At 49.5% G+C, this 26375-nt stretch overlaps 1 protein-coding gene across 5 annotated transcripts in view; it reads right to left on the reverse strand.

The window, feature by feature from the left end:
* Positions 1-26375, reverse strand: part of LPP (LIM domain containing preferred translocation partner in lipoma) — a 277203-nt gene that overhangs the window by 31768 nt on the left and 219060 nt on the right. For all 5 annotated transcript variants that reach the window (XM_060274249.2, XM_060274252.2, XM_060274253.2 and 2 more), the window contains exons 7-8: positions 20733-20856; positions 9294-9463 (exon numbers count right to left, since the gene is read on the reverse strand). In XM_060274249.2, the coding sequence (XP_060130232.2) occupies positions 9294-9463; positions 20733-20856 (294 nt within the window). The remainder of the gene's footprint in view (positions 1-9293; positions 9464-20732; positions 20857-26375) is intronic.

Consider the following 26375-nt stretch of genomic DNA (forward strand, 5'->3'; position numbering starts at 1 on the left):
GACCTGATCCTGCAAACACACGGCCTCCAAACAGATTCAGACCCAGCAAGAGACCCCAGAGCCATGGTGTGGCCTTAATGTGTCGGACTAGGACCTGGGAGAGACCTGGGTTCTAATCCCCACTCGGCTGTGAGGCCCGCTGGGTGTGACATTGGGGGCCAGTCACTGACTCCCAGCCTAACCTCTACCTCACAGGGTTGTTGTGAGGATTAAAAAATGAGGGGGGGGGGTTCCTTGAGATCCACCTTGAGATCCATCGTTCAGCCGGGACACTGAGGTCCAGCTCCGAGGGCTTCTGGCGGTTCCCTCCCTGCAAGAAGTGAAGTTACAGGGAACCAGGAAGAGGGCCTTCTCGGTAGTGGTGCCCGCCCTGTGAAACGCCCTCCCAGCAGATGTCAAGGAAATAAACAACTATCTGACTTTTAGAAGACATCTTAAGGCAGCCCTGTTTAGGGAATTTTTTTATATATATTTGGTGTTTTATTGTGGTTTTAATATTCTGTTGGAAGCCGCCCAGACTGGCTGGGGAAGCCCAGCCAGATGGGTGGGGTATTTATTATTATTATTATTATTATTATTATTATTATTATTATTATTATTATTACCTGAGTTGTGTGGGAGCTGAGTTGGAGGTAAGCTGGAAGCAGCAGAAGCAGAGACCCGCTTGCTCTGTGCCGGATCCAAAGCTTGCTGGAGAAGCAAGATCTGCTGAGTGTCAATGCAAGATCTGAAGTGCCACCACCTTGTACTCAGGGGGGATATATATGTAAATAAAACTGCATATATATTAAAGACACCACAGTCTCTGCTGGCCTTCATTGCAATGAAGCAAAGTCCTGGGCAAGTGCCTGGAGCTCCTGGAGTCTCTCACCGCTCAGCGATTGTGGAGGTGTGTAACAATGACAACAAATACACTAAAGGGGCTGTATTATTATTATTCACAAAAGGCGGAAAACAAATGGTTGAATCCTGACAAGACAGAAGTACTGTTTGTGGGGGACAGGAGGCGGGCAGGTGTGGAGGACTCCCTGGTCCTGAAAGGGATAACTGTGCCCTTGAAGGACCAGGTGTGCAGCCAGGGAGTCATTCTGGACTCACAGCTGTCCATGGAGGCGCAGGTTAATTCTGTGTCCAGAGCAGCTGTTTATCAGCTCCATCTGGTACGCAGGCTGAGTCCCTACCTGCGTCTCACCAGAGTGGTGCATGCTCTAGTTATCTCTCACTTGGACTACTGCAATGCGCTCTACGTGGGGCTACCTTTGAAGGTGACCCGGAAACTGCAACTAATCCAGAATGCGGCAGCTAGACTGGTGACCGGGAGCGGCCGCCAAGACCATATAACACCGGTCCTGAAAGACCTACATTGGCTCCCAGTACGTTTCCGAGCACAATTCAAAGTGTTGGTGCTGACCTTTAAAGCCCTAAATGGCCTCGGTCCAGTATACCTGAAGGAGCGTCTCCACCCCCATCGTTCTGCCCGGACACTGAGGTCCAGCATCAAGGGCCTTCTGGCGGTTCCCTCATTGCGAGAAGCCAAGTTACAGGGAACCAGGCAGAGGGCCTTCTCGGTGGTGGCGCCTGCCCTGTGGAACGCCCTCCCATCATATGTCAAAGAGATAAACAACTACCAGACTTTTAGAAGACATCTGAAGGCAGCCCTGTTTAGAGAAGCTTTTAATGTTTAATAGAATATTGTATTTTAATATTTTGTTGGAAGCCACTCAGAGTGGCTAGGAAACCAAGCCAGATGAGCAGGGTATAAAAATTATCATCATCATCATCATTAGACACCACAGTCTCTGCTGTGAAATGAAGTCCCGGAGAAGTGCCTCGGACTCCTGGAGTGTCTCACTGCTCAGAGATTGTCAAGGTGTATAACAATGACAACAAATACACTAAAGGGGCTGTATTATTATTATTATTATTATTATTATTATTATTATTATTATTATTATTCCCGAGAGAGAGAAAAGGTGGGATACAAATGTAAACGATATACCGTACTTTTCTGTGTATTAGACGCGCGTTTTTTATATTAAAAATAAAGCTAAAAGCTAAAAATAAAGTTGGGGTCATCCTATACACCAGGCATCCCCAAACTGTGGCCCTCCAGATGTTTTTGCCTACAACTCCCATGATCCCTAGCTAACAGGACCAGTGGTCGGGGAAGATGGGAATTATAATCCAAAACATCTGGAGGGCCGAAGTTTGGGGATGCCTGCTATACACGGAGAGTGCATGGGGTGATGTGTGATTGGCTGCTGCCACAACTCGGAGATTGTTATTGGTGGCTCCGGCAAGGGGTGGTGTTTATTGGCTGTTGGGTCATTAATTGTGCGTGTGATTGACGGCTTGTGCCGGCGATGGGACAGATGATAAGTGGCTACTGTGATGCATGCAAGCTCAACAACTCCCCCCATTTTCTTAATTTAGAGTCCAACAATAGGGGGCATCTTATACTTGGGGGTGTGTTATACGCGGAAAAATGTGGTATATATACCAGGGGAGGGCATTGCAGAGCTCCAGGTGAGCAGCAGAAAGAAAGACTTAATTTGCATCATTATCCTTGCAGAAATGGGGGGATGCAACAGGTCACAGCGAACAGAGATGACGTCGCAGGAGGAGAACGGTCGTCAGGACATCGGCAAACGCCGCATTTGCCTAGCGAAGCCATGTCCCCAGCCTGAGCAAACCGCTCGTCCTTGGGCGACGTCCTTCTGATAAGTACCGAGGCTGGAAAGCTGACAGCTGGCACAGGGCGAGCATCGCGCTCGTCAATCTTTTATAACAGTGCATGCAAGGATATTGCAACTAACCTTCCCTTTCCGCCCCAAGACTGCTGCCGTGGCTCCGCTGCATCTTTTCGGACCTTCAGAGGGAGCAGAGGCAACGGGAGGAGCAGTTGGGCGGTGGGGAGAGAGACCTCAAGCGGGGCAGGGTTGGGGGGAATTGAGAGATAGTGTGGCGCAATGGTTAGAGTGTCGGAGTAGGACCCAGGAGAGCAGGGTTCGAATCCCCACTCAGCCATGAAGCTCACCGGGCGACCCTGGGCCAGGCACCATCTCTTAGCCCAACCTACCTCACAGGGCTGTTGTGGGGACGAAATGGGGAGGAGGAGAACCATGGAGGTCCTTGGGAGATAAAGGTGGGAGGTAAAGATAATAAGGAGAAGGGGACGACAGCGGACAAGATGGTTGGACAGTGTTCTCGAAGCTACGAACATGAGTTTGACCAAACTGCGGGAGGCAGTGCAAGACAGGAGTGCCTGGCGTGCTATGGTCCATGGGGTCACGAAGAGTCGGACACGACTAAACGACTAAACAACAACAAAGATAATAAATAATAATAATAACAGACCTGATCTGTGCATGGTAAGCCACACACCGAAGAGACTAAGGATGACATTCTTGGTTATTATGCACCCTTGTTTTCTGTTTGCCACAGATTTGCCCACTGTCGCCACCAGCCAACCTGCGGCTGCCAGGTCTCCTCACAGAAATTGAGATGCTACCTGCTCCTTTTCTATTACTAGCAGGCAAACATTCTCCAAGCAGAGGCTTGCTTAGAGGGGCAGAGGAGTTTGCATCTCAGTCCAAACAAGCGGCAGAACTCAATTTAGGCTATTTGGCAGATAAGGTGCTGTAAGAATGGCGATTATGATCACATTCATATCTCTGGTAAGGAAACGAGACATTGGGCCATCTTTAAGGATCACCGAACCCAGGCTCAGGAATCCAGCTCAGGCATCCCAGCCACTGATAAAAATATTGCTGAGTATTTAAGCAGAGGGTCCCTCCAGATGGCAGTTTTCTGTAACAAGTGCATAGGTGATGCAATCCTATTGCACCTTATTCTGCCTTACTAGCCGTTCCAATTCCCCAGCTATACCATATTATTGCTGTCCAGAGGGGCGCTCTTGTGCTATATCGCAACCAAGGCGGGTTGACTTCACCTGCCCCAAAACAGAACATTTGTGGCATGAAGAGTTATGGGATCTCAGCAGAAAGTTACGAAGACATGAACTGATTGGAAATGAAGTGGTATGTCTCCCCTGAAACCTTTGCAGGTGCAAATGGCATTGAAACCGGACTCAACATACGACTGTCCTGATAGCATCACAAACACAAATTGTCATGAAAGCTCCATGAAAAGGATGTCTAGAGGGACTTCGCTTGCATGACTGGAGTTGTCCTGACAGCCAACCCCCTGCAAAGCAGGAATCTCAACTTCGGGCCACTTGGTGTGCTTAAGTTCTGGGCGAGATCTGGACTGTTTGGTTCCGAGCTCACTCTCTTAGGCTGGAATCCTAACCCCACTTACTTGGCCCACAACAGGACTTACTGATGAGTAGACACATTGCACTGCATTCTCTCAATCTCTCCTCTCCTCTCCTCCCTCTCTCTCCCTGGGTGTCGCTGTCACCTATTTGGCCACCTTCTGAAACACGGACTTCTCTGAATTTTGCAGCCCAGTTCTCCAGCCATGTAATAGGTCCAAGAAATGCACCTATTGTGGCAAAGTGTGTATACTTGCTTTGCAAAAACATGTATATTAGATTGCATGCAAATGCCTGTCTGTTAGGAGAAATCAGCACTAAAAGGCTGACCATTCTTCTAAAGGTTGTTTTTTTTAAAAAAGAAATACAATAAAAATTGCTAGTTGGTGCAAAGAACTTGAACTTTGAAAAAATGAGAAACAGAGAGAAACAGAGATGCAAGGATTCGCCCATTCCTCGTCCCATGTGGTGACACGGAAATGTTTCTCTCCCCCCCCCACCCGTTATTTGCGAGACCGTTTTAGCATCCTGGGGGAGGCGGAGAGGGGCGGGAAGAGACCAGCAAGGCTTCTCAGATGATATGAATAATGGCAAACGGAGAGAGACTGAGAGAAGGTGCAGGCCAGATAATTGGAAACACATTAGAAGATTTAGCATTTGCAATGCAAACCACGAAGGGCTGGCCCATTGCCGCCGTCCTGCTTTTCATCCTAAGCAACCAATTCCCCGTCTAGTTCAAGGCAAGAGTTGCGTTTGGGAGACAGCAGTCTTGGATTTACGCCAATTCCTTTTCCTTCCCTACCCAGGGGTAAAAGGGTGGTTCTCAGTAGGGGGGGGGTGTCTTGGCATTTGAACCCAGAACACAGGAATATCAGACACCACCTTCTGAACATTCCTCAGAACATTCCTTCTGAGGAATGATCAAGGGAATTGGGCATGTTTAGCCAGCAGGAGAGGAGACTGAAAGGTCATATGTCACCGATCTTCAAATACCTCAAGGGCCATCTAGTTCAACCTCCTGTAATGCAGAAATCACAGCTAGCCATCCAACCTCTGCTTAAAAACCTCCTTTTGACAGAGTCCGTTCTGCTGTGTACCATCAGGAAGTTATTACTGATGTTTAACTGCTGAATAGTTAATCCCTCAAATGCTCCTGAGGTTCAACTCGCCACCGATGGATTCAGGTTATGAGAAAGGAGATTTCAACTAAACCTTAGGAAGAACTTAGTGATGGTGGGAGCCGTTCGATGGTGGAACGGACTCCCTCAGAAGTCCTTCCATGGAGGTTTACAAGCAAAGGTTGGGTGGCCCTCTGTCACGGATGCTTTAGCTGAGATCCTTGCATTGCAGAGAGTTGGTGACCCTTGTGGACCTCTTTCAACTCCACAATTCTATTATTCTATTATGAATTTGCATTTCTTTTGAATGTTCGGTTGTTCTTAAATGTCGCTAGCTATCTGGAGCCCCTGGGGAGCGGTGGTTGCTTACAAGATGTCCTTGCAGTGCTCTGGGACAATTGTCCTCCACTTGGGTTGTCATCCTGTCCCTCCAGCACTCAAAGCCGCGCTGAGGATCAGGCTCACACTGCCGGCCAATTACCATTCTTTTATGCTTTAACAAAGATCAGATGATAAATCTGAAAGCGGGCGAGGACCCTTTTGCATTTCCTTGCTCATCCTTTTATCTCCGAACGGAGGAAGCTTACTGAACCTTCGCCAGCAATTCACTCAGGCTAATGAAGTGCGTAAGTAATGAGATTAAATAATCTCAAAACCATTATTGGGCTGCCTGAGGCAGATGCACCTCAAAACTATGGCAGATTCGGGGCGAGACAGGAGGGAGGGGCCTCCCTTTCCCTTTGAAAGATTTCCCCGCTCTTGCGAGCGCCGGATCGCAACCCTGGACCAGGACTCCTCCAAGACAGAGTCCTCTGGAAACTGTAGTTCTGAGGGGAAGGATGCCCTGGTCCATTTCATGTGGGTCACCAGAACTGCCTCCTCTTCCTTGTACCTGAAGGAGACACCTCTCGTGATGGCTGGTCCACAGTCACCTTGGGGAGAGATGCCTCACACTTGGAAACTCCATTAAGCCAAAGGAGCCAATAGCTGCAGAAGAAGACTTTTCAACTGGCCAGGAAGCAGCACTCCAGGGATGGAGACCACCCAGTCCTGGAGGTTTTTTTTTAAGAGGTATGAAGCTCAAGGAAAGGCTGCAACCGAAGTGATGCTGCTGGTAGGGAGTGGTAATAGGGCTCATCCTCGACCTTGCAGCAGCTCATGAAACAACAAAAGGAAGTTAAACTATGGAACTCACTGCTACAGGAAGTAGTGATGGCTTCAAAAGAGGATTAGACAAATTCATGGAGGAGAGGGCTATTGATGGCTACAACCCATGAAGGCTCTGCTCTGCCTCCACAGTCAGAGGCAGAAATGCTTCTGACATCCAATTGCTGGAAATCACAGGAAGGGAGAGTGTTGCTCTTGTGCTCAAAGCCTGCTTTCTGGTTTCCCTTAGGGGTATCTGTCTGGCCACAGTGGGAACAGGAAGCTGGACTAGATGGGCCATTGGCTTGATCCAGCAGGGTATTCTTATGTTGTTGTAGTTCTAAGAGGGAGGAGGAGGAGGAGAACTAGAACCAGAGGAGGAGGAGAACCAGAAGAAGAATCAGAACCTTGCTGAGACAACCTAGATGTTTGGTCTCAGCTGCAGGAGAACTATCCGTGGTCCTGAATCTGATCTCCCTCCAAGTGGCTGACTACTGCCTTGCCATCTGGGGGAGCAGGACATACCGACCTCCCCTTCCTTGGATTTGTAAGCCCAGTGACCTAAAAACCTCATTGCTACGCCCCTCCCCCTCGCCACCCAGTGGTTTGTGTGTAGCTACAATGTCCCCCTGGCTGATCCCAGGGTCTTCCAAAAGGCCCTAGGCAGGATCTGGGGAGGGAAGGTCCTTCCCCTGGCGTAGGACTCTAAAGATGCTAGATCCTGTCTGTCTCAGCCAGAAGGAGGTGCTATCCCATGAGTGACAGGACTGACCTCCAAACAACAGCCTTGGAAGATGCTTGGAACCAAGCCAGGAGACTGGTCCTTGTAACCCCAACTTGTCCAATCTGATAGGTGGCTTCAGATGTCTTTCTCAGACGTCTGCCAACCCAAGATCCTTTGAACTGGGATTGAACCTGGGGTTGACCAGGATTTGGAATAAATTTGGGGATTGTCCCAAAATGTATGAATGTCCACTGGCGAAGTGGGGCTGGGGCTCAATGACCCACAGGACTCTTTGCCTGCCTAGTTTGCTCTACTTTCTGACCTCTCTGAGACATCAGGCAGAGGTTTTTCCACCTCCACTACCGGAGATGGGAAGAGCTGAAACGGAGACCTTCTGCATGCCAAGCATATGCTTTGCCACATTCCTACATGGGCCTTCTCTTTGGGAGTGAAGTTGCCCAATGTCCTTCCTTCCCTCCTTGGCACATGAAATGAAAGTGAAATAAAGGCAGCTTCCCCAGGAACCGTCCTCCCAAAGAAATTGTCCTTCCTTTCCAGTAAGAAACATAAACGCAACGAGGTTGGCCTGAAATGTTTCGTTTTACGTTGCTGTAAAATTTTATCTAATGCTGAAGGGTAAGAGAAATATGAGGCTACAGGACTTGGCTTTGACACTGACCACTGCATAAAGTGGGCTTCTTGACTCTTCTGCTGTGCAAAGGGTAGGGTTGGCTGCTTCCCTACCCAAAACACAGGCTGAAGAGGAATCCATCAAATTGGTCCCCTTTTGCTCCAGAAAGGTTTAAGTCCATGACGTCACAGAATCATAGAATTGTAGAAATGGAAGAGACCTCTGGCCAGTCGCTCCACTCTCAGGCTAACTGACCTCGCAGGGCTGCCGCGAGGATAAAATGTGGAGTTTAGGAGCACAAGGTGTGCACTATTGAGAAAAAGTTTGGCTAGAAATGCCGCTCGTCATCTGGGTTAAAGGAGATACTTTATCCCAGTAGCTTTTGTTGTTGTTTAGTCGTTTAGTCGTGTCCGACTCTTCGTGACCCCATGGACCATAGCACGCCAGGCACTCCTGTCTTGCACTGCCTCCCGCAGTTTGGTCAAACTCATGTTCGTAGCTTCGAGAACACTGTCCAACCATCTTGTCCTCTGTCGTCCCCTTCTCCTAGTGCCCTCAATCTTTCCCAACATCAGGGTCTTTTCCAAGGATTCTTCTCTTCTCATGAGGTGGCCAAAGTATTGGAGCCTCAGCTTCACGATCTGTCCTTCCAGGGAGCACTCAGGGCTGATTTCCTTAAGAATGGAGAGGTTTGATCTTCTTGCAGTCCATGGGACTCTCAAGAGTCTCCTCCAGCACCACAATTCAAAAGCATCAATTCTTCGGCGATCAGCCTTCTTTATGGTCCAGCTCTCACTTCCATACATCACTACTGGGAAAACCATAGCTTTAACTATACGGACCTTTGTCGGCAAGGTGATGTCTCTGCTTTGGATACAAAGTGCCACATGCTTTGGGGATTCCCAGAAATGAATTCCTCAGAAGATTCCTCACACCTGAGTCCTCCAGACAGCCAATGAGCATTGACATCGAAAGGTATGACCTCCCGTGCCCCGTGCCACCCCCTTGCATCTTGGTGCACCCCACAGATAATCCCATTGCACCCCAGGGGGAGGTACATCCCCATGGGGACCCCTGGTGTAAGTGGGGACTCAAGAATCAGAGAGACACAGAACATACAAACAGTCTTCCTGAATCCGATGAGACATCTGCCAGTGGAGAGTAGTGGTTAGAGCGCTGGACTAAGACCTGGGAGAGGCCAGGGTTCAAATCCCCACTTGGGCATGAAGCTCAACGGGGTGTGGCTTTGGGTACTGCTCACTGCCTCTCAGCCAAGCCTACCTCACAGGGTTGTTGTGAGCACTGAACCACGAGCTCCTTAAAGGAAAAGGCAGGATGGAAACACAATGAATGAACACCCAGCTCCGCCAGAAGCAGAGAGCGGTTGGAGGCACTTACGATGTAGCAGGGCTCGCAATAGGCTTTCTTCTCCACCGCGTAGAAGGGCTGGCCCCGCAGTTTGTTGCCGCAGGTCACGCAGGTGAAGCACTCCACATGGAAGACCTGGTCCATCGCGGTGCAGCCGGTTCCTTCCCCCACGACGTTCTCCCCGCAGCGGGCACAGCGACCTGCAGGGCAGAGAGGGGCCTGGCATTAGGGGCCACTCATGGCGCTTGGCCACAAAGGAGACCCCCATGGGGGCATAAGGGGGCATCAACGGATTTAGCTGGAGGAAGAGGAGGCAGGGCAGAAGTCTACAAAATTAGGCATAGCTTGAAGGAAGCAGTTCGGGAAAAGTTTTCCTCCCTCTCGGCTAATACTAGAACTTGCGGACAAGCAAGGAAGCTGAATATGGGAAGATTCAGGGCGGAGAAAAGGAAGGACTTCTTCATGCATTGTGACTTGCAGTTATTTTTGCTGATTACAGTTTTGTAATTCTTTATTGTAACTGGTAAGTGTAAACTGTTTAATTATTATTTGCTGATACTTAATTTTACGGTTTGCCTTTTTGTATCAGAACAGATTGCTTATGATGTGTGTGGTCTTTGCTGTCTGCTTGCTGTTTCTTCAGCTTGTAAACGGCCTCGTGCATAGGAATATAGAAAGGCGGTATGCAAATTAGAAGTGAAATGAAATGCAGCGCATGCCATAGTTAAACTGTGGAGCTTGTTCCCACAGGAGGCCCTGACTGCAAAAAAAATGACCCACAATTTAAGAGGAACAAACCAGAGAGGAGAAACCTTTGTGCAAGGAGGGCGGAGCTTCATTTCATTCACAAATTCTACAGCAAACTAAATACCAACTCCCAAAGGTTTATACTAACCCGTGGACATATTTTACAGATGTACAGTGTATAGGTTGTGATGTATGCTCAGGTTTTCACAATTCATTTTTGAGGAATGTTTGAGGAAATTTAAAGAATAACAATTTAAAAAATGTTTTTTTAAAAAATAAAATAAAATAAAATAAAAGGAAGTGGTCAAGGGGTTGCTTGGTAAAGTCTCCTGCTTCCAAACAGAGGCCAACCAGGAGATTCTGAGCATCTCAAAGAACTTCTGCATGAAAAGGATGCTCTCTCAGTTTGTTATATTGCTAATGGTGGTTTACATGTGGATTATTTTTACTGTGCATTTGCATTTCTTTTCTATTTTAAATTTTAATGCATCCTAGAAACACCCCCCCTTTAAATGTGGATCTTCTATTTAAATGTGCTTTAAATGTGGATCTTCTATTGCATTTTGCATATCGTTGCATTCACTGTTTCTATCGCATCTGCAGAAAACAGCAGCAGGAGACTGTTCCAGGTGGTTCGCAATCTATCCGAACCACCTTCGTCATCGGGGCCTGGTAGGGACCCCAATATCTCCTGCAATGCTTTTGCAGATGAAGTCGCTCAGATTCGGAGGGAGGTAGACTCCACCATGGGAGCAGGGCCGGGGCGGGAGAGTGCTGGAGCCCTGTCTAGTCACATTTCACGGGATCAATTTCAATCTGTTACCTCCGAGGATGTGGACAGGCTGCTTGGACGAGTGAAACCAACCACCTGTCTCTTTGACCCTTGCCCATCCTGGCTAATAAAAGCGAGCCGGGAAGGGCTGGGCGATGGGCTCCGCAGGGTGGTAAATGCTTCCCTTTTTGAGGGAGTATTCCCATAGAGAATGGTCGCACTGGTCGATGATCTCCGGCGGGCTAGGGACAAAGGTGAGAGCTGTTTCCTAGTCCTGCTGGATCTCTCAGCGGCTTTTGACACCATCGACCATAACATCCTTCTGGACCGTCTAGAGGGCTTGGGAGCTGGGGGCACTGTCATGCAGTGGTTCCGCTCCTTCCTCCTGGGCCGTGTTCAGAAAGTGGTGGTGGGGGATGAGTGTTCAGACCCCTGGGCTCTCACTTGTGGGGTGCCTCAGGGTTCCATCCTCTCCCCCATGCTTTTTAACATCTACATGCAGCCGCTGGGAGAGATCATCAGGGGGTTTGGGCTGGGTGTCCATCAGTATGCTGATGATACCCAGCTCTACCTCTCTTTTAAATCAGAACCAGTGAAGGCAGTGAAGGTCCTGTGTGAGTGCCTGGAGGCGGTTGGAGGTTGGATGGCGGCTAACAGATTGAGGTTGAATCCTGACAAGACAGAAGTACCGTTCGTGGGGGACAGGAGGCGGGCAGGCATGGAGGATTCCCTGGTTCTGAATGGGGTAACTGTGCTCCTGAAGGACCAGGTGCGCAGCCTGGGAGTCATTTTGGACTCACAGCTGTCCATGGAGGCGCAGGTCCATTCTGTGTCCAGGGCAGCTGTCTATCAGCTCCATCTGGTACGCAGGCTGAGACCCTACCTGCCTGCAGACTGCCTAGCCAGAGTGGTGCATGCTCTAGTTATCTCCCGCTTGGACTACTGCCATGCGCTCTATGTGGGGCTACCTTTGAAGGTGACTCGGAAACTACAACTAATCCAGAATGCGGCAGCTAGACTGGTGACTGGGAGCGGCCGCCGAGACCACATAACACCGGTCTTGAAAGATCTACATTGGCTCCCAGTACGTTTCCGAGCACAATTCAAAGTGTTGGTGCTGACCTTTAAAGCCCTAAATGGCCTCGGTCCAGTATACCTGAAGGAGCGTCTCCACCTCCATCGTTCTGCCCGGACACTGAGGTCCAGCACCAAGGGCCTTCTGGCGGTTCCCTCATTGTGAGAAGCCAAGTTGCAGGGAACTAGGCAGAGGGCCTTCTCGGTGGTGGCGCCCGACCTGTGGAACGCCCTCCCAACAGATGTCAAAGAGGAAAACAACTACAGTACCAGACTTTTAGAAGACATCTGAAGGCAGGCCTGTTCAGGGAGGCTTTTAATGTTTAATAGATTACTGTGTTCTATTTTTCTGTTGGAAACAACCCAGAGTGGCTGGGGAGACCCAGCCAGATGGGTGGAGTATAAATAATAAATTATTATTATTATTATTATTATTATTATTATTAGTAGTAGTAGTAGTAGTAGTAATGCTTTGTTTCTAGATTTTTGTAAACTTCTATTTGATGTTCAGAGAGGGTGGCATTCAACTAAGTATAACTCAGAGAGGACCCGCTGATATGAACGAACATGGCTAAATCCAGTCCACTAATTTCTCCCATAACATTAAAACTCATGGACACCAAAGGAAGCTGAATGATGGAAGGTTCAGGGCAGATAAAAGTCCTTCTTCACACAGTGCAGAGTGCCTTCTGGCGGTTCCCTCATTGCGAGAAGCAAAGTTACAGGGAACCAGGCTCAGGGCCTTCTCGGTGGTGGCACCCGCCCTGTGGAACGCCCTCCCATCAGATGTCAAGGAAATAAACAACTGTCTGACTTTTAGAAGACATCTGAAGGCAGCCCTGTTTAGGGAAACTTCTAATATTTGATGAATTATTGTATTTTAATCTTTTGTTGGAAGCCGCCCAGAGTGGCTGGGGAAACTCAGCCAGATGGGCAGGGTATGAATGAATGAATGAATGAATGAATAAATAAATAAATAAATAAAATAATAACATTGTGGAACTCCCTCTTGCAGGAGCCAGCAATGGCCATCACCTTGGATGGCTTTAGAATCATAGAATCATAGAGTTGGAAGAGACCCCAAGGGCCATCCAGTCCAACCCCCTGCCAAGCAGGAAACACCATCAAAGCATTCTTGACATATGCCTGTCAAGCCTCTGCTTAAAGACCTCCAAAGAAGGAGACTCCACCACACTCCTTGGTAGCAAATTCCACTGTCGAACAGCTCTTACAGTCAGGAAGTTCTTCCTAATGTTTAGGTGGAATCTTCTTTCTTGTAGTTTGAATCCATTGCTCCGTGTCCGCTTCTCTGGAGCAGCAGAAAACAACCTTTCACCACCCTCTATATGACATCCTTTTATATATTTGAACATGGCTATCATATCACCCCTTAACCTTCTTTTCTCCAGGCTAAACATACCCAGCTCCCTAAGCCGTTCCTCATAAGGCATCGTTTCCAGGCCTTTGACCATTTTGGTTGCCCTCTTCTGGACACGTTCCAGCTTGTCAGTATCCTTCTTGAACTGTGGTGCCCAGAACTGGACACAGTACTCCAGGTGAGGTCTGACCAGAGCAGAATACAGTGGTACTATTACTTCCCTTGATCTAGATGCTATACTCCTATTGATGCAGCTCAGAATTGCATTGGCTTTTTTAGCTGCTGCATCACACTGCTGACTCATGTCAAGTGTGTGGTCTACCAAGACTTTAAAAGAGGATTAGACCATTTCATGGATGGCTCTGCTCTGCTTCTGCATCTGGAGACAGCAAAGCTTCTGAACAAATCTCTTTGCAGGAAACCAGAGGAAGGTGAGAGAGTTTTTTGTGCTCCGGTCCCACTTGCCACTGGGAGAAGAGGATGCTGGGCTAGAAGGCCCTGTGGCCTGATCCAGCACGGTATCCTTACGTTGTTACATTCTAAGCTGCCCTGTGATCTTTGGATGGATGGATGGGGGCACATTCATTTAATCAATGATAGCAATGTTCTCAAGGAAGAGGTGCATTGGAAGGAACAGACGAACGCTCCGAGATGATGCAGCAGCCAAACCCATCCCTCCCTGCTTCTTTGGCTTGCAAGGAGATGCCTTCAGCACAGTTACATGCGCCTGCTTCCGCCGCTCCCCAGAGCCCCCGCCGCGGCTGCAGAGTGATACATGACGGAGAGCTGGAGAAACAGAACACGGTGTCTTTGCCGAGCTGAGCCAGGACGTCTTTCTTATGTAAATACATCGGACTGAAATATCCACCTAAGGGCTCCCACAGGTGCCATCAATAACTGCTGTTCCTGCGGCGTCGTAGTGCGTGCAACCTCTCCTCCCCCCCCCCGCCTTTTGAATTCTTGCCGCTTTCGGAGTCCCTCCGATAAGTGCGCTTTAGAGATTCATGGCACATCCCGGCTTTTGGACGGCCGGGAACCCACTGGCAGCGGACGTGGAAAAATCATTATTCCTAATGAAGAAATATCGATGACAGAACAGCGTTTCTAGTCAGCGGCCTAACAAGATTTCCGTTCCTGGTCCTTGTCGAACCCTCGCCCGCTCCGCATCCTGGCTACAGTGCGTGTCGCGCAAACACACACAGAGCTTTGCACTTATGGATTTCCCTTCCAGTCAAAGGCCACCGGTGACCACACACTAATCTTTTAAGACCTTTTGCTCACGACAGCCATTTGACGGTGAGGGATAAGAATAGTTGGGACACAGTGTTCTGCGAGGAGGAGGGGGAAAGAGAGCAGCGTTACGTCTGCCTTTCTTCTTGTTGTTGTTGTTGAATGTCTTAATGATGTGATGCGGTCATAAAAGTCAAGCAGAGCTGGGATAGCTCAGTCAGTAGAGCACGAGAGCTTTAAGCCCAGGGTCACGGGTTCGAGCCCCACACCAGACAAAAAAATCCTTCACTGGGGGTTGGACTAGATGACCCTCATGGTCTCTTCCAACTCTATTCTATGATTCTATGAAGGCTTTCAGTAGAGCTGGAAGGCCTGTAGACTTATGAATGGAAGGAGAGCCTGCTGGATCAGGTCCATGGCCCATCCAACCCAGTGTCCTGTTCTCGCAGCAAAGTGCCCCAAAGTGAAGCCTGCAACCAGGATTCGAACACAAGGGCAACACTTTCCCCTTGCGGTTTCCAGACGCTGATACTGAGAAACAGCACTGCCTTCAACTGTGGAGGCACAGCATAGCCATTCTGGTTTGTAGCCCTCCTCCTTCAATCCTCTTTTAAAGACATCCACTGCCTCCTGTGGGAGAGAGTTCCACAGTTTAACTGTGGAGAAGCGCTTTCTTTTGTCTGTCCCAAATCTTCCAGCATTTAGCTTCTTTTGCCTTTGCTTTCTGGGAGGAAAGTGAGGGTGAGGGATTAGGGAGGGTGTGCTGCGTGATGGAAGGCCAGTGGGGTGGCAATGCCCCTCCCTGCCAGCTCCTCCTGAATTGCATTGCAGGCGGTTGGGCAGAATATTCCTTCATTGCAGATGACCCTTTGGATCCCTTTTCACTATACACTTCTAGGATTCTGTGATTCCACAGTGCAAGGCCACGAACTGGCTGCTTCCCACCTGATCAGGTTCAAGAAGATCTTGTGACTCCCGGGTAATTTCCCTGGGTTGATGTTGCAGATAAGTTTTCTTTGCAGAGCAGAAATGTTTGCTGCTTGCTTCATCCCAAAACGACGGCATATTTTACATTTTATATTTTAGGGGGGGGGTAGAGATATGAAAGACATCACTTGATCAAAGCACTCATTCAGCGCGCATAATTGCATCTGATTGCTAATGCCTCTCCGTTTGCCGTGCCCTTCCGAGATCTCATCCGCAATTCCCGCACCGTTCCAAAATTATCTGAGAAAGAGCGCAGCTAAAAGGTGCCCCCCCCCTCCTTTCAAAAGGGAAAAGGTGTGGGTGGAAGTGTGGGGAAGAGAGAGACTAAGTGTAGGGAACAATCGACACCCAACGGAAACATGCCCACCCCCAAAATGACAGAGCTGATTGCCCCGCTGAAAGAAACAACCCATTGCTAAGGCTGGATGATCAGTTTTCATAACAATGGTGCATTATCTGGAGCTCTGAGTGCGACAGCAAATTCCAGCAGCACTGACATTCAATTAATACCTCTGGTGGCTGTCAAGCCGGATGCGCAAGCCATTCTTCTCCCCCTGCCCCTTATCTGGTCCTGGGATTAACCCTTCAAGATCGTTTCCACACAAAGGAAAACAATCCTTTTGCAACCGCAGGCGCAGGTGAATCACAGGACCAGCCTTAGGCAGGGGGGGGGGCATGCAATCCTTCCCCTTGCCAATGCAGGAAAGTGGGGGTCAGGGCTGGTGGTCTTCAAACAAAACGATGACCAGCCTGGGAGACGCTGAATAGCCAGCAGCAGGGCCGGCTTGCTCATAGGCGCTTGGGGTGCGGGGCACCCGGGCGCCGGGCTCTTATGGGCGCCAGAGTCCGGGGCTGAGATTTGGAGTCCGGGGATTGAAGAGCCACCACTGTCAAGCGGAGCAGAGCTTGTCGGAGCACCGCAGGCTTTTCAGCTGTGGGCGCTGAGGCAGCCAGCCGGCTCTGCCCTCCTGCGCACCTGGGATTGTCGGTATGGTTGAATTGTCTGACCCCCTGAAAGAGCAGGGTGCTGCAGTACCACCCCTGGGCCACCTGCAGAGGGGGCGCTGCAAGACAGCAGAGGCTCCCCTCCCCCAGAAAGCTGCCCCAGTGGCACAAAGCCCAATTTTCGCAGGTAGCAGTGGGTGCGAGGTCACAGTTAGGAATGCCCCACCTTAAGGAAAACAAGAAAGATACAGAACACAAAGGGCTGGGAAACCAAAGGGCTGGTGGCCCATCTAGTCCAGCATCCTGTTCTCACAGTGGCCAGCCAGACAAATTCAGGGAGGAGAGGACTTTCAATGGCTGCTAGCTCTGCTCTGTGTCCACTGTTGAAGTCAGCAATGCTTCTGAATGCCGGACACCGGTTTCTCTTGCTCTCGGGTCCTGCCAGGGAGCTTCCCAGAAGAGGCATCTGTTTGGAAACTTTGAGAACAGGATCCTGGACTAGATGGGCCATGGGCCGGACCCTGCATGGTCTTCTTATGCTCTGATGTGTTGCTTTTGTGGTGGTCCTCTTCACCGCCCCCCCTGGAAGGGTGTTATAAAATGCACAGAATTAATAAGCCAACGTTCTTTCACTTCTCTTTCACCTGGTCATGGCTGCCCCCCAAGAACCCCAGCGAGACTCGTTCTTTTGGGGACCCCCTCCCCCAGCATCTCAGCAGATGCCAAAGAGGCTTGTTCCACCTGTGGGTCCCAATCCAAAGAGGGGAGAGGGTTGTTCTCGCACCCAGATCCCGCTTGCAGGTTTCCCGCAGGCATCTGGTTGGCCACCGGGGGAACAGAATCCTGCACTAGATGGGCCATTGGCCTGATCCAGAAGGCTCTTCTTGTGTTCTTCACACCAGCCTTGAAGTAAGATCCGACTGCAACCCTGCTGGGGTTCTGAATGTGGCTTGTTGGGGCTGCACGGCAACCGCCTGTCCTTCCCGTCAGGCAGCAAAATATCTGCAGCTGGCCCTTGAGGGGGCTCTTAACCAGCCTTTCGAAACCCTGACTGCTTGCTGGCTGCTCCAACCTTGCAACCACCCACCTCCTTGCCCGGTAGCTCACTGTCAGCTCCCAAAGCAAAGCAGAGCACCCCCTCCCCAATGCTGACAAGTCGGTGGGCTAATGCAATTTCTTCCTCTAATTTGTATTGGCTCGGACTCCATCCCCGAGTGTCCATGAGAGTCGCCTCTCATTTCCATCAAACCAAAGCACAGGCAGGACTCAGGAGCCAAGCGGCACGGGGCTGCCTTGCTTCTGAACTCATTCTCCAACCCTCCAAGGTGAAATGGGGAAGTTGGCAGAGTGGAAAAGTGTGTGGGTGCTGCATAGACCTGAGGTGTTTGGGTGGAGGGTGGGTGTTCAGTGGCAGACCTCGGGGTCTCAAATATCAGCGGCGCCCTGTGCAACACCAACAGAATGGGAGCAGCCGCCGAGACCACATAACAGACCTACATTGGCTCCCGGGATGTTTCTGAGCACAATTCAAAGTGCTGGTGCTGACCTTTAAAGCCCTAAACGGCCTCGGTCCAGTATACCAGAAGGAGCGTCTCCACCCCCATCGTTCTGCCCGGACACTGAGGTCCAGCGCCAAGGGCCTTCTGGCGGTTCCCTCCCTGCGAGATGTGAGGTTACAGGGAACCAGGCAGAGGGCCTTCTTGGTAGTGGCGCCCACCCTGTGGAATACCCTCCCATAAGATGTCAAGGAAATAAACAACTACCTGACTTTTAGAAGACATCTGAAGGCAGCCCTGTTTAGAGAAGCCTTTGATGTTTAACAGACTATTGTATTTTAATATTTTGTTGGAAGCTGCCCAGAGTGGCTCGGGAAACCCAGTGTAAAGTGCAAGTGTCTCTGCGTCCAGTATTCCCTGTGTCCCTGGGGTTTGCGCTACTGCGCATGTGCCCCACGGACACAGGGATTGGACGCAGAGACTTGGAACACACACACACACTCTCCCCACCCCCCTACCGTTTCCCTGCGGCCGCCAACCGCCGCTCCTGGCCGGACTGAGCGTTGGCGGCGGGGGGGGGGAGAGAGAGCGTGTGTGTGTGTGTGTGCGTCCAGCGAGGACAGGTCCCAGGGTTTGGAGAAGCGCTGCGCAAGGGCTGCTAGGTCCCGGGAGCACCGGATCGAGGAGCCGGTCTGCAGAGTCAGCGCCCAGCAGTGTTGCACGGAGCATCTCCTCCTCAATCCAGCACGGCGTTGCTGGGCGCTGACTCTGCAGACCGGCTCCTCGGTCCGGTGCTCCGCGCAGCGCTCACATATGTTCTAGCGCCCGCTTATTTAACGGGCTGAATGACACTAGTAAATAATAAATTGTTGTTGTTGTTATTTGCTTCCCCACCCCCCTTGCACTCGGTTCCTTGTGGCGCTGCCAAGACTTTGCACCCAGGGCAAGCAAACCAGTCACACTCCTTTGGTGTGGATTTCTGTATTTTAGAATTTCTGTTTTTTTGGAAGCCGCCCAGAGTGGCTGGGGGAACCCGGCCAGATGGGCGGGGTATAAATAATAAATTATTATAAAAATTATTATTGCAGGTGGAGAGAGCGTCCAGGACAAAATGCAAGAGAAGAGCATCTAAGGCAGGAATGAGGGAAGTTTTCCCCCTCCCAGTTAAGAACTGCATTTCTTCCTCGGTAGTAAGAATATAAAAAGAGCCTGCTAGATCAGGCCAATTCTGATGCCCCAATGGGAAACCTGCATGCAGGATCTGAGTGCGAGAGCCCCTCTCCCCTCCCCTACAAAAGCATGGCTGCCTCCAACCAGGGCGGCGAAGCATGTGGATTGTGGCTACCAGCCCGTGAGAGCCCTCGCTTCCTCCATGAATTTGTCTTCATCTTCCTTTCAAAGCCATCCCAGCTGGTGACCATCACTGCCTCCTTGCGGCAGCGGGTTCCATAGTTTAACTATGCGCTGTGCCAACGTTAGCTATGGTGAACTAAACCACAGCTTAGCATGACGTGTGAGCCAGGCCTCTGAGAATGAAAGAACCTAAGGAGAGCCTGCTGGATCAGGCCCATGGCTCACCTGGCCCAGAGCATCCTGTTCTCACAGTGGTCAAAAGGGATACCCAAAAGGGAAATCTGCAAGCAGGATCCGAGAACAAAAACCTTCTCCCCTCCTGTGGTTTCAAGCAACCGGGATTCAGAAGCATTGCTGCCTCTGACTGTCCAAGGAGAGCTTAGACATTGGTAGAGAGCAGGCTTGCTGGCATGCTGCTGCTGGTGAGCAGGGCTAAGGTGCCCCCTTTCTCTCTCTTCTGCCACCCCCTTTCTCTCTCTTCTGCCACCCCAATTCCATCCCTGTCCAGGGGGGCTGCTAGGGGAGGGAAAATCTGTCCTTGCCAGAGGTCTGAACTGATTGTGTGGGGAGGGCTTTGCCCCTCTATCCCACCCCATTTGGCTTATTTTCCTCCATCCTTCCCCACCAACCCCCCTCCCCCATTGCCCACATTCTCTCTCTCTGCACAGGACGGGGGTCATGTGAAACTGCTCAAGTCCCAACACTCCTCCTGAAAATTAACTGGCCTTTCTGAGTGTTCAAGCCGTCGCTGGAACACCTGAGCATCTTCCCGAAAACCAGCTCTAGCAAGCATCCTCCCCTCAGCCGTGAACTTTGGCCCCACCCCATGACCATAAACCTCTGCAGTTCCCAAAGAGACATAATGCCTGCACCCCCAAACAAATGGTCCTTTTAAAGGGATGAGCTTCCACCCCTCTCTCAAGCATAACACCAGAGGTTGGGGGGGGATCCCCCATGATGTGAGGGAATGGAAAGTCTCAGATGGGAGCAAGCAGCCCAACATTTGAGCATGAGGCCGACCCGTCGAATGATCCTTGCTGGCTTTTCGAATGTAATTATTTGGAACAAATTATTTCCATGACTTAATACAATGCCTTGGAGCTCTCCAGTAAGGTTAATTAGATGGCTGTGTTCAAAACCTATCTGCTCTCAACCGACTTTTAATATGCTCTGATGCAGCTCTCTAAATTTGACCTAATGATACGATTAGTGGGCGGCTATCTGGCCTGCTACGATTACCGCAGCACTGAATCCCCTAGGGGTTGGGGAAAACATGTTTGATGCAAATTAGAGTCTCTGTTTTCATTTTTTGGCTGACCCTCACCCCTCCCGCACCCTGGGAAAATGGGCCTGCACTGTACAAAACTGCATCATGGACACAGCCAAGTTCATCAGCTCTGGTAGCTAACTATTTTTATTTTGCACCATGCACCAATGGCTTGTGGAACTCTCTGCCACCAGAACACAGGAGAGGTTGGAGCGCTTACCGAAGTATTCCTGGGAAGGTGGGTTTTCCATGTCGTACAGCATCTTCTTGGTCAGGTGTTCCAGCTCATCCTCCGGTCTAAACAAAGGAGCACTCGAAGCAGGGTTGGGACCGCCATGTCCACTCTGGAAGAGGGAAAATGGGCAAGTTTAGAAGCTTCCGTTTGGAGAAGGGGCATGCTGTGGAGCAAAACCGTCCAGGGACTGATAGGTAGGCCTTTGGATGAAAGGTTATTTATTAAACATATGGCAAAGCAGTCAAATGCATGGCTATTTCTTCAAAATATGGTGCCAGCTGGTGGCATCTGTAAATAGGCAAGACCTCTGTCCCTCCCCCATTTCTTTCATTGCAATCAGCTGAAACTGCAGCACCATTAAAAAATAAAATCGCCCAGTTTGGGATTACGCAGGGGTCACACAGCAGCCTAACGGTGCTGCAGAGTAAATTAGCGTCACAATAGCGTTGGAATTAAGATTGCCGGAAGAAATATCAACAACCTCAGATATGCAGATGACACAACCTTGATGGCAGAAAGTGAGGAGGAATTAAAGAACCTTTTAATGAGGGTGAAAGAGGAGAGCGCAAAATAGGGTCTGAAGCTCAACATCAAAAAAACCAAGATCATGGCCACTGGTCCCATCACCTCCTGGCAAATAGAAGGGGAAGAAATGGAGGCAGTGAGAGATTTTACCTTCTTGGGCTCCCTGATCACTGCAGATGGTGACAGCAGATACGAAATTAAAAGACGCCTGCTTCTTGGGAGAAAAGCAATGACAAACCTAGACAGCATCTTAAAAAGCAGAGACATCACCTTGCCGACAAAGGTCCGTATAGTTAAAGCTATGGTTTTCCCAGTAGTGATGTATGGAAGTGAGAGCTGGACCATAAAGAAGGCTGATCGCCGAAGAATTGATGCTTTTGAATTATGGTGCTGGAGGAGACTCTTGAGAGTCCCATGGACTGCAAGAAGATCAAACCTATCCATTCTTAAGGAAATCAGCCCTGAGTGCTCCCTGGAAGGACAGATCGTGAAGCTGAGGCTCCAATACTTTGGCCACCTCATGAGAAGAGAAGAATCCTTGGAAAAGACCCTGATGTTGGGAAAGATGGAGGGCACAAGGAGAAGGGGACGACAGAGGACGAGATGGTTGGACAGTGTTCTCGAAGCTACGAACATGAGTTTGACCAAACTGCGGGAGGCAGTGCAAGACAGGAGTGCCTGGCGTGCTCTGGTCCATGGGGTCACGAAGAGTCGGACACGACTAAACGACTAAACAACAAAAGCGTCGTTAAACAATTAGCGTCACAAAGCCAGTTAAGAGCAAAGGCAATGATGTATGAACTAGCACTGCCCTCACTCTGAATGGGCATTTTCACCTGGGAAAAAAAATTGCCAAGGAGTGGGATGCAGGTATTCACGAGTGACTGCATGGTCTACTTTTCAGAGGCTCATGGACCATCCCATTGGGACAATCTATTCTGAATTATGCTAATAGGATTTTTTTCCCCTGAATTTGGCCTCCTTTGCCCCCCAAATCTTCTCTGATTAGACGCAAAAAAGAGAGAGACAAAATGTCTGCCTGCACCATGGCTTCTTCGTCAGACCCACGCTAATCATTAACGGACTCCATATCTTAAGGGCAATACTTTCAATTATACTAAAACCAGCTGATTTGCATGTTCCCTGCACTCAGGCCCCCCCTCCCCCTGCCCAAAGAGCTCCGCAGCGCTCAGAATGTGCACAGTTGGAAGCAAATCTACATCAATCTAGTCCCAATTTGCATAATGTGACTTTTTCGCATAGTTTGGTACAAAATTGGGTGAGGGAATTGAAAGATTTTTTTTAAAAAAACAAAAAACACGGGTTTGCTGTACACAGGCAACATTTTGGGAAATCTCCCCTTCGGCACTGCTGCTCTTGGATTTTATCGTCATTTAAGAACGGCAAAAACATTTCTTTGTGTGCACTTATTATGTTCACCACTTAGGAGCTGAAAGCTCCCCCCCCCCAAAAAAATCTGTGCTTGCTTGTAGGTATGTGTCTCTTTATACTAGCAGCAAACAGATTATTGACAACTCTGTTATATCCTACCATCATCATCACCGTCATTTCTAAACTGCCCTTCATCCCATGGGATCACATATAACATTTGCCCACAATTCCTCTTCACTGAAAAAAAATGGGACCTTATCCTGGTCCTCTTTGTCCAGCAGAGAAGAGCAGGTCCTCTCCCCCTGGGTCTCCATTACCTCAAGCCTCTCAAGAGGGCCCCTCTGCCAATCTCAGCAGCTGAGAGGGCCTGTAGGGAACCAATGAATCTTCAGCGTTGGAAGGGACCCCCAAGGCTCATCCAGTCCAACCCCCTGCAATGCAGGAATCTCAGCTAAAGCCACCCAATCTCAGCTAAAGCCACCCAACCTCTGCAGTAGGGAACGGGTGGCGCTGTGGTCTAAACCACTGAGCCCCTTGGGCTTGCCGATCGGAAGGTTGGCGGTTCAAATCCCCACGACGGGGTGAGCTCCCATTGCTCTGTCCCAGCTCCTGCCAGCCTAGCAGTTTGAAAGCATGCCAGGGCGAGTAGATAAGTAGGTACCACTGTGGCGGAAAAGTAAACGGCATTTCTGTATGCCCTGGTTTCCGTCACGGTGTCCTGTTGCGCCAGAAGAGGCTTATTCCTGCTGGCCACATGACCAGGAAAGCTGTCTGTGGACAAACGCCAGCTCCCTCGGCTTGAAAGCGAGATGAGCACCGCAACCCCATAGTCACCTTTGACTGGACTTAACCATCCAGGGGTCCTTTTAAGTTTACCCTCTGCTTAAAAACCCACAAGTCAGGAGAGTCCACCACCTCCAGAGGGAGACCGTTCCTCTGTCAAACAGCTTTTACTGTCAGAAAGTCCTTCCTGATTTAGTCGGAATCTCCTTTTTTTGTAACTTGAAGCCCTTGGTTTGAATCCCACTCTCCAGAACAGGAGGAAACAAGCTCCCTCCATCTTCCGTGTTCCAAGTTGGTCCCCTTTCCCCTGTGACAGCCCTTCAGATATTTGAAGATGGCTCTCTTATCTCCTCTCAGTCTCCTCTTTTCCAGGCTAAATGTCCCCAGCCCCCTCAACCGTTCCTCACAAGGCTTGGTTTCCAGACCCTTGATCGTTTTGGCTGCACACCTTCCAGCTTAAAAAGATAAAAGGAAAGGCTTCTCCATGCAGAGCACGAGTTAAACTGCGGAACTCACTCCCACAGGAGGAGGAATCCTTTCCAGTATTTGGGGCCAGAGCCGTTTGGGGCTTTAAAAACCAAAATGAGCACCAGGGATCGCAATAAGCCACTCTGGAAGTTCTTGAAGTTCATAAACTCTTACGACCCATGATCTCTTCTATCTCAGCACTTTTGTCAACATTTGGCTTTCGAGATGCTGGTTTTAAGAACGAATCAACAGGTCAAGAAGCCAGAGGCTGCGCCCCCCCCCCACGCCCACAAAAGCCCTGGTCAATTTAAGAGATCCTGGGGTTTTCGTTTTTCAATTTCCACTCTGAACCTTCCCGATAACAATCCTGCTCCCACTCTCCCATGGCCCATTGGAGGGAACACTGGGTTTAGCGTCATTCGCTTTCGGCTCGGCCCACCCTCTCTCTCCCTTCGAAAAGAGGGGGGCAGGAGGAAGGAGAGGGGGGGAAAGACGCCCGAACAAGTGATAAACACCTTGGGGAAAGTGGCAGCGGCGTTCAGAAACTGAGCCGCACCACAGCTCAGGGAGCGCCAGATACATTCATTTTTTCCTGCCCATTTGCAAACGATGTACCAGAGGCTCCTTTCTTGGAAGGAAAATAACTTCAATTATGTGTTCTCAACCAAAGAAACATGGAAATTATCTTCCTTTCAGAAGGTAGAATTAGCTCAATTTAGAACTGAAAAGCTGCCAAAAAACATCCCTTGCTGATATTTACTTTCCCCCCTTTTTCGTGTCTCTCTCTCCCCCCCCCCCCCGGCTTTGCCTCCAGCTTGTTCAGATGCGCATCATATTTGCAAGATTGTTTTTGAGGAAGATGGCTTTCGGTATTAGTGTAGCTTGGAACACAACTCAGGATAGTCCAGCCAGGAGAGCATGGGACTCCTAATTTCAGGATCATGGGTTCGAGCCCCATGCTGGGCAAAAGATTCCTGCATTGCAGGGGGGTTAGACTAGATGACCCTCGGGGTTCCTTTCAACTCTGCAAGCCTAAGATTCCATGAAATGGTGTCGTAGGCCCTGCCCTGTATGCTCCCTGCTTTCTACCTAATACACCCAGGTTGCCTTCTTCTCACAGCACCTAGTATGACTTCATACCAGTCCCAGCTAGCTTAGGAGTTTGGAGACAGGCAAGGATGCAACTCAGATGGTTTTTAGGACTTGGAAAGGCAAGTGAGAGGGGTCAGGATATAAGGGCAGGTCGTGTTTTGCTAGCTCCAAAATGGAAAACGAGCGAGGTCCCAACTAAAGAAGAATGGCAACTTAAACTGATAGAATATGCGCAGCTTGCGGACCTAACATATATAAGAGAACAAGAAGAACGTACGTTTAAAGAAGATTAGAAAATGTTTGTTGAATATATGGGTGGAAATTGTGTATATTTGAAAACGTGGGCAGCGTTAAGATAAATCCAACAGTGTAAATAAGTTTTGATGGATGTAATAATGGAGTGCTGAATGGTTTAGTTTATGTAAAATATGCAGGGATTTATTTAGTTACAGGTAGGTAGCCGTGTTGGTCTGAGTCGAAACAAAATATAGAAATTCCTTCAGTAGCACCTTAAAGACCAACTAAGTTTTTATTTTGGTATGAGCTTTTGTGTGCGTGCACACTTCATCATGCAAAATGAACAACGGAAAGAGAAGGAAGGTCACTGATATTTTAAGGTTGTTTAAATGAATATTCTAAAATGTAAAACAGAAAAAATAATAAAAATTAGGGGGGATGTAAGGGCAGGGGGTCCCTAATGTTGGAAACCCCCAGACTGCTTTTGTGTGGTGGTGGGTGTATCTTGATCATTTACATCTGCATCTATAAGAGCTCAGTCCTTTGGTGTAGCAGCACATACAACTTTGGAACTCCTTGCCTCTTGACACCAGGCAGGCTCCTTCACTACTGCTCTCCTTTCGGTGCCTGATGGAAACATCCTTGTCTAGATGAGCCTTTCCAGAAAGCTGACGCAAGCTTTAAGCTGCTTTTAGTCTCCTGTTATTTTAACTTTTCCGAAGCCTTGAATTATAGTCGCTAATTTTTCTCATTGATAATTCTCTCTCTCTCTCTCTCTCTCTCTCTCTCTCTCTCTCTCTCTCTCTCTCTCTCTCTCTCTCATCTGCTTTGAGTTCTCTTTTGTTTCTACAACCAAGCAGTGTGTGAAATGAATGAACAAGAGAGAGAGAAAAAACTGCCAGTAGGGGGTTGGACTGGATGACCCTCGGGGTCCCTTGCAACTCTACAGTTCTACGACACAGTGAGACCGTCCCCTGTCCCCTGGCAGCCTCTGAAGGAGCCTCAGCACTCTCTGAGCCATTGCCAGGTACTCAGATGGATGGAGGGCGGGTGCAGGATTAGCCCATTCTTCCTCTGCACAGGCAAACACTCACTGGGGTTTACTCTGCCTTACGGATAACCCAGACCTGC

The sequence above is a fragment of the Zootoca vivipara genome, chromosome 5, assembly GCF_965207765.1.
Source record: "Zootoca vivipara chromosome 5, rZooViv2.hap1.1, whole genome shotgun sequence".
Classification (NCBI taxonomy): domain Eukaryota; kingdom Metazoa; phylum Chordata; class Lepidosauria; order Squamata; family Lacertidae; genus Zootoca; species Zootoca vivipara.